Source organism: Quercus robur, chromosome 10 (assembly GCF_932294415.1).
Source record: "Quercus robur chromosome 10, dhQueRobu3.1, whole genome shotgun sequence".
In the NCBI taxonomy this organism is placed as follows: domain Eukaryota; kingdom Viridiplantae; phylum Streptophyta; class Magnoliopsida; order Fagales; family Fagaceae; genus Quercus; species Quercus robur.
In genome coordinates this window covers 47,396,863-47,405,360 of record NC_065543.1, presented here as the reverse complement: position 1 = coordinate 47,405,360, position 8,498 = coordinate 47,396,863, and the positions used below count along the sequence as shown (strand labels likewise).

Genomic DNA, 8,498 nt, shown 5'->3' with positions numbered 1-8,498 from the left:
ATGCTCACTAATAGAGAGATCCACGAGGCCATAATTTTTTCGAGTCTTTGGCCAATGACTTGAAGAACCATCTACAGGTTGAAGGCTTCTAATCACTTTGCAGCATATAAATATCTATTTGTGCCATCTTAATTCTCATCTCCTTCTATTGTTTAAATGTTTTATGCATCATGCAATTAAAAGTTTAATGATTAAAGAATGCTAATGAGATATCAAAGTTCAAACAATTAATTCTTTAGAAAAGGAGAAAGAAAACCAAAACAATGGACAAAATTGGCAAATGCCCTTTTCGGGCAAAAAAAACAGCATTTTGCCTTCTTTCCTAAACTAATTAGGGAAATGGCCTTCTTTTGAAACTCGATTTTCTCAAAATTGAGTTTTAAAAAAAAAAAATTTTCTAGAGCCCTATAGTAGCGTTTTAAGAAGCCTATAGTGACGTTTTAAGGACATATAGTGGCGTTTTGGAACTCGAGCTCGAGCTCCATGAACTCGAGTTACATGCAATTTTTTTTTTTTTTTTTACCTATAACTCGAGTTCATGGAGCTCGAGTTTCAAAACGCCACTATAGATCCTTAAAACGTCACTATAGGCTCCTTAAAAATGCTACTATAGGGCTTAACTCGATTTTGAGAAAATCAATTTTCAAAAGATGAGCATTTCCCTAATTAATTTGGGAAAGGGGGGCATAATGTTGCTTTTTTTGCCTGAAAAGGGAATTTGCCAATTTTGTCCCCAAAACAATTAATGTTCATTCTAAAAGGAAAAACTCATCATACAAAAACAATACAAAGGATATTTGACGGGTAAAGATCTTGAACAAATAATTATATCCTTACATTCATGGACCATTAACCATGATAATAGAATTAGACCACCTTCGCGGAAACTCATATCGTTCAAGGACACGTATTTTAAATTGTCGTGCTTTCTAATCTACTTTTTGGAATGCATCTAAGACATAATTAAGTGGAATCTTTGTGGAAGTCAAAAATCTTATCTATGGATCATGATATTGTAATTCATAATCTGGTACTGGTCTAGCTATTATGAGGGAATTAATCTAATAAATCATATGTTAATCCGTATCTTCTTTTTGGTCATTTTTTAGATACATATAAAATACAGGTATATTGCGTGTTTCTTTAAAAACAAATCATAATATTGAAATATATACCACATATTTTTTTTGAAATAAATAAAATAAATTTTGTGTTCCACTCACAATCTTCTTGGACTGGTTTTTTGTTTTTTTAAATGCACAATTTTAAGTGGTGATCATACTTTAAAACCAGTAACAATTTGCCACCTAAGATTTGTTATGAAAATGTTATAGATATAAATAATAAAATATCATACCAAGACCAACCATAATTGGAAATAAAAGGTAATGTGAAAATGTTGTGACATTTTGTTGTGTTCCTAGACTTCTTTTTTGGTTTAGTCAAAATTTGGTGAGTCAAAATTCACTATTTCAAGCACAATTTTCTTCAGTTGGAATTTTGTTTTGTTTTTTTAATTTTTTTAAAAACATAGTTTAAAGTGGTTGGCCCAGTTTAATGCATAGTTTAAAACGAATAACAATTTGCCCCGTAAGATTTGTTGTGAAAATATTATGAACATAGCATTATTCTAAAATAAAATAATAAAATATCATACTAGGGCCCAACATAGCTAAAAGTAAACGTAACATCAAAATATTATGACGTTTTGTTGTGTTCTTAGACTTCTTTTTTGGTAATGTCTTAATTTGTTGAGCCAAAATTCACCTTTTTAAGCACAATTTTCTTGGGCTGATTTTTTTTTTTAATAAAATTTTTTAAATTAAAAAAAAAAAAAAAAAAAAAAAAAAAAAAAAAAAACCCACACACACACACATAGTTTTACACACCCAAAAAAAATTTGTGTAAAAAGCACTTTCTCCCTTTTACTAGGGTAATTTCATTCCCCCTAAGCTTTAAAGCTAAATGATTTTATCCTTTATATTTTGTAAACAAGAATATACCAATGCTGTTACTGTTTTAGTTAAACTTTAATGAAATCTTATGACTCCTAGAAAATTTCATTGTACAATGTCTTAAATGTCCCAAAAATTTTATTCATGTATTTTGAGTTTTCTGTGGTGGTCATACTTGGAAGGTAAGAATGGTGATGTATGGTCACTATTTGCTACCTAGAGAACACTAATTTACTAGAGGTTAAAATCTTCTAAATTTATAAATTTATCTACTGAAAACTTCAATGACATGTCTCTTTTTTTTCTTACTTAAAAGGGTGCTCATTACAAATTAAATAAGCTAAATATTGTAATTACACTCATAAAATAAGATGACAAAGAAGGAAATATGGATAACAAAATACTCATTGTAGATGATTACAGGTATTTAATTTGATGAAAAGTTACAGTTGTAGCATATATCACCATTCATTGTAAAATTTTAAATATTATGATAATGTCTTATCAAAACTTAGTTGTTTATTATTGGAAGATGATGACATTTGTTATCATTCTTAGTAGAATTTTTCGTGAGTAGATATCACCTTTAGTAAAATAGGATCTATGAAATTATTATATTAAACAGATATTCATGTGGTAAATAACTATATTAAATTTAAGTACGTGATTTCATATTTCTTCAAAAAATATATTATATTAATTTTTTTTCTTAAGGGGCAGCACGTGTCTTGTACGCACAACTCAAACTAGTATTACCAAAAGTGCAAAAAAAGAAAAATTGAAATTTTTATTACTTATTTAGATTGTTTTAATAATCCATTATACTTTTTAGGTTGTGATATACTCGGTCTTACATAATTTCATTTCTCTATGTAACATAAAGTAATTTTTAATTTTTACCATTTATTTTATCTTTCACTTTCAATTATATTGTTGATTTTTTTATTATAATTAGATACAATATTTTATTAATCTGCACATTATACAAGAATAATACTAATTTGTAATCATCGTGATGAAAAATTGTGTTCCATGGGACCGTGAAGCATCCATCTAGCAAGGAGAAATAATGTTAGATGATTAAATCAAAATGAAAACCCAATGGATTTATTTAAACTTGTTCGAAAAAGGTTCACGGTGAATATTTTATAGAGAATGGAGGGGATTTTTTTTTTTTTTTTCTTATGTATTCTGCGCATCATTACATGCATGATAAAACATTTTTACGCGTAAAGGCAGAGTCTTAGAATTTAAATCGAAATAGAGAAATTTAAAATATTGTTACTACAAGCTTGTAGCCCATAATATATGATTTGGTTCCTCTCATTGTCTCTCCCTAGCCTCAACCCAACAAACATTTTTAGTTCAAAGACAACCAACCCCTCTTCCTTTGTATACTTTCCTCCCTCTCATTACACTTTGTAGCTTAGCTGTAATGCCTCTAAATCCATGGAACACCCTCTTCTCCTTCTTAACAATCATCCTTCCCCTCTTGAACCCTTTTGTAGCTTTCGCAGTTAATCCACAAGGCGAAGCTCTTCTTTCATGGAAGCAAAGCCTGAATGGACCCACTGAGGCCTTGTCTAATTGGAACCCAACAGATGAAACTCCATGTGGGTGGTTTGGAATTACTTGCAACATCAACAAGGAGGTTGTAGAATTGGAATTAAGGTACTTGAATTTGTATGGTACAGTTCCAACTAATCTCACTTCATTGGTTTCTTTAACCAAGATTGTACTTTCTGATACAAACCTCACGGGTTCAATCCCAAAAGAGATTGCTACACTACATGAACTGAATTACTTGGACTTGAGTGATAATGCGTTAACTGGTGAAATCCCATCTGAGATTTGCAACTTGCTTAAGCTCCAAGAAATCCACCTCAACTTCAACCAGCTAGAAGGCTTGATTCCGGCTCAAATCGGCAACCTCACAAGCTTGAAATGGCTGACTCTTTATGAAAACCAGCTCAATGGAGAAATACCCAATACCGTAGGCAACTTGAAGAACCTCCAAGTGATAAGAGTCGGTATGAACAAGTACCTTGGAGGCATTATACCCCGAGAAATCTGGAATTGTACGGAGTTGACCATGTTAGGCCTTGCCGAAACAAGCGTCTCGGGTTTCCTTCCTCCGAGTCTTGGTCTCCTCAAGAAGCTTGAAACCATAATCGGTGCAAAAACTCTCCTCTCCGGCCAAATCCCACTTGAAATCGGCAACTGTACCGCCCTCCAACACATCTACCTCCAACAAAACTCTCTCACCGGTTCAATACCGAAAAGTATAGGAAACCCCAAAAATCTCCGAACTCTTTATCTCTGGAAGAACAGCTTGGTGGGGACTATTCCATCAGAGCTTGGAAATTGCAAGGAATTATCAATTCCTTTGTCAATTTCCAAATGTCAGAATCTCGAGGCCCTTGATTTGTCTGAGAACGGTTTGACTGGGAATATTCCCCAAGGAATCTTTCAGCTCAAGAAGTTGAAAATGGTCTCTCTTTTCACCAACTATTTATCAGGCGAAATACCGGAAAATATTGGAAACTGTTCGTCTCTGAATTGGTTCAATGTTCATGATAACAAGCTTACAGGGCCAATACCGAGAGAGATTGGGAACTTGGAAAATCTGAATTTCTTGAATCTCGGATTGAATTGGATTTCGGGAAATATACCTGCTGAGATCTCGAGCTGCCGAGACTTGACGTATCTCATTTTGAATTCTAATTTGATCACCGGAAAGTTTCCTGGTGAGTTAATTCAGCTTGTTTCGTTGCAACTCGTTGATTTTTCAGATAATTTTATTGAAGGTACTTTGCCACTTCATGTACTTCCACTGCACATTGTTTTCTTTTCAATCTCAAGAAATAATTTATGTGGAGAGATCCCTTCCTTGATTTGCAATCTCAATTTTGTCAACTACCTTGATTTCTCTCATAATAATTTTAGTATGATACCTCCATGTTTGGGAAACATGAGTGATTATCTCATAGATTTAAATCTGCAAAATAACAATCTTCATGGCACCATCCCAAAAGTTGTACAGTGCAATAACTTGAAAAGTCTTAAACTCACCAGCAATCAATTAGAAGGGTCATTGCCATGTTCATTGGTCAATTGCAAGAAATTAGAAATTCTAGACGTTTCTAACAACAAGCTTAACGACACATTTCCTCATTGGTTGGTAAATCTTCCAGAGTTGCGGGTTCTCTTATTGCGATCAAACAACTTTCATGGTTCCATAGGCAATAACAAGACTAAATTCTCATTCCCTAATTTGAGAATTATAGACCTCTCTCACGATATGTTCCATGGTCATTTGCCATTAAACTTTTTCAAGTGTTTATCAGCCATGATGAATGGGAACATGGATAACAATGGATTGCAATACATGGGTGATGATTATTATTTTGTCTTGAGAAGATATATGGTTGATTATAATTATTATTATAATTATTATGATTTTGTTACAATTGATGTTACAATTGATATCAAAGGGAATTATATTGACGTGGTGAAAATACAAACTCTATTGACAACCATTGATTTTTCTAACAATAGTTTCAAAGGAGAAATTCCAAAGGTAATTGGAAAGCTTGGATCACTTAAAGGGCTAAATTTTTCAAACAATAATCTTATGGGTCATATACCTATATCATTTGGAAATTTAACTAATCTTGAATGGTTAGATCTCTCCTCAAATAAGTTCACAGGCGACATTCCTATACAATTGACAGATCTTACATCATTGGCAATTTTAAATCTCTCAAAAAACCATCTTGTGGGATTGATACCTCAAGGTAAACAGTTCAATACGTTTACAAATGCTTCTTACAGTGGAAACTTGGGTTTATGTGGATTTCCATTGACAAAAACTTGTGGCAATGATGAGGGACAACAATCACCACCATCACCAACCATCCAAGAAGATGATTTTGGGTTTGCAAATGGATTTCATTGGAAAGTTGTATTGTTGGGGTATGGATGTGGTTTCATGTTTGGATTAGGAATGGGATATCTTGTGTTCTCAAGTGAAAAACCAAAATGTCTCTTGAATATTATTTATGGAGAACGACACAACAAGGTGCGAAGATCCAAGAAGAATGATCATGGAAGAATTAATTGAAAGAGAATTTTGCAGATACAAATAATGATTTTAGGTAAATATTTTATGTACTATTATATTAGAAAATTCATTTTTTTATTCAGTCATATTAGAAAATATTTTATTTCATAATTTTGGTTCTTTAAAAAATGTCCTTTTAAATTGGAAAGATGATTTTTTATTTATTTTCTACCAATGAAAAATACTTGTTTTGTGTCAATGTTGAGGCTATTACCATATTTTATTTTATTTGTTATTATTATTATTTTAGGGGGCAACTCCTCTATCTAGCTATTTAAAGTGTAAAAAAATTGGGGGCATATTCTAAAACTATACTTAAAAAAAAAAAAAAAAAAAAAAAATTATCATTACATCCTTGTGACTATTACCTACATTTTGCAGGACAAAGAAGATGTTGTTGGTTGGATCGCTTGAAGAGTGGAGTTAATTTTACTAGTGTGAAGTAAGATGTTTTAATTATGCACGTTTTATTTCAATTATGTTTCTCCTAGAGTTTTTTTTTTTTTTTTTTCCCCACCAAAGGTGTTGAAATAAAACTTTATTTTGATATAACTAAGCTATGATGCATTTTGGTTTTGCTTTTATTTTTTTCTCTTTGTCTGGTTGGTAGATTATTTGTTGTTGTTATTTTTAACTATTTGTTTGACCCTCATGGGCTACTCGGGTGATGAGCTCATTGGTCTAGGGTATGAAATAAATATGGAGGTCCCACTCTTAATCTATCATATTATCTATTCATGGGGGTTTTGGGGGGTATTTTATAAAAAGAGAGTGGAATAATTTGGCCAAATATTAAGACAAAACTTCCTTATACCAAACAAACAAACAAATATTTCTAGCTAGACTGCTGTAGCATCATTTAGTTTTGTACCTTAATTTCTGCCTAAAATGATCATCTAATAAAGAATTAAAAAGAATAATAATTTTATTTGTATTAGCAAATTTTGCAGGAAATATTCACTGCAGACAAGAGTGGAATTTAAATTTAAGTACTTCTGATAGTTGTTGAGTTTTCTCTTCTTTATATACCACCTAATTCTTCAAACAGAATAGTTTGTTATGGTTAAATACATTTTCATATATTTAAAAGTATATATATCTTTGGAACCTAGTGTAAAGCACATTTTCCAGGGGAGAAACAATTTCGAAAACGCACCTAGTGCTTTAAGGAATAAGGATTGACACTTATATGGTTAAAACACTCATTGTTTAATTCATCATTCGCAGGGAAATTAGAGCAATTGCATTATTAAGGTCTGTCAAATGTGTACAAGTTGCTTATTTCTTGACTGAGGCAAATTATTATGTGGATTTTCAAGGGCAACTCATACAGCCTAGCAATATTCAATTAGGCCTTTTTTCCCTACTTTTTTTTAAGGAGTATTCTTTATTGATATTAAACTATGAAAGGATTACAAAGTAAGCAACACACTTCAACAAAACATAAATAAATAATTTACCCCAAGATATGATGAAACTGCAAAGGCTAGTAGTCTCATGTATTTCTTTAAGAAATTCACCAAAACTTTTAAATATTTTTTTCTTTTTAATTCAAGATCTATTTTTTTCTTTGGGTATTAATTCATGATCAAATTGTCTAAAGACAAACACTTTGCCACAATTTGTACCCATGTCAAGTTGTTATTAGATTAATTTGAGTGCTTTAAATGATGGACCCATAATTGATTTTTTTTTTTAAAAGCCTATGGTAAAGTGTGTGCCAAAATATGTCCCCTAAAAAACCTCTAATTAACCGACACGATGATGCCCAAGCATTTGTCAACCATTGGCTTACAACAAAATTAGGGGGATTAGTATTGATTATTGTTTTAGTTAGAATATGAGCATATATAGTGGTTTCTTTCCTGATGAGCATGTTGGGGATGGGCTTCCTAGAAATGTTGGATTAGTAGAAGCTTGTAGTAAAAAATGTAAGTGCTGCAAGGATGACAATTAAAACACAAGTTAGCTCATCTTCCTAGCTTTTCTGGGAAAACTAATATGAAGTATACATGCGAATGACCAAATGATTTGTCATAAACCTTTTTAAAAAAATAAAGATTGTTAAATCATAACGGTTTATTTCATGGAAAACACTTACGAGTAGCTTATCTAAAAATAAGAAAACACTCATTAATTGGTAATAACATCTAACCCTATCTTCCAATGTAAGCCTTGAATTTATTTTTCTTGAGACTTTTAGGACACAAACTCTTGCTTTGTGACCTTTGCTATAAATATTTGAAAGAAAGTATGGACATTTTAATTGGATTTGACTCATCATCTTAGAAACTTAATTGGTAAATTTTACAGATCAACACAGATTAAAAATAGAAAGTATGTGTTACATATTTGGAGTAGATTCATGCACTTTTGGCTGTGAAGTTGGATGAGTGAAAGATGGTATTAGGTGATTTACA

General features: G+C 31.7%; 1 protein-coding gene across 2 annotated transcripts; it reads left to right on the top strand.

Annotated features, from left to right (window-relative positions):
- Positions 1-3,265: 3,265 nt before the first annotated feature.
- On the top strand, positions 3,266-6,575 carry LOC126701574 (leucine-rich repeat receptor-like serine/threonine-protein kinase RGI4). Of its 2 annotated transcripts, XM_050399773.1 has the most exons (2): positions 3,276-4,702; positions 6,460-6,575. In XM_050399773.1, the coding sequence occupies exons 1-2, from the start codon at positions 3,391-3,393 to the stop codon at positions 6,522-6,524; spliced, it is 1,377 nt and encodes a 458-aa protein (XP_050255730.1). In that variant the 5' UTR covers positions 3,276-3,390; the 3' UTR covers positions 6,525-6,575. The 2 variants fall into 2 exon arrangements, with proteins under 2 accessions (XP_050255729.1, XP_050255730.1); XM_050399772.1 differs by lacking the exon at positions 6,460-6,575 and having other exon boundaries at positions 3,266-6,106.
- The last annotated feature ends 1,923 nt before the right edge of the window (positions 6,576-8,498 follow it).

What these genes read in the sequence shown, in the direction of transcription:
- LOC126701574 (XM_050399772.1), top strand. Translation starts at nt 3,391, where the DNA reads ATGCCTCTAAATCCATGGAACACCCTCTTCTCCTTCTTAACAATCATC.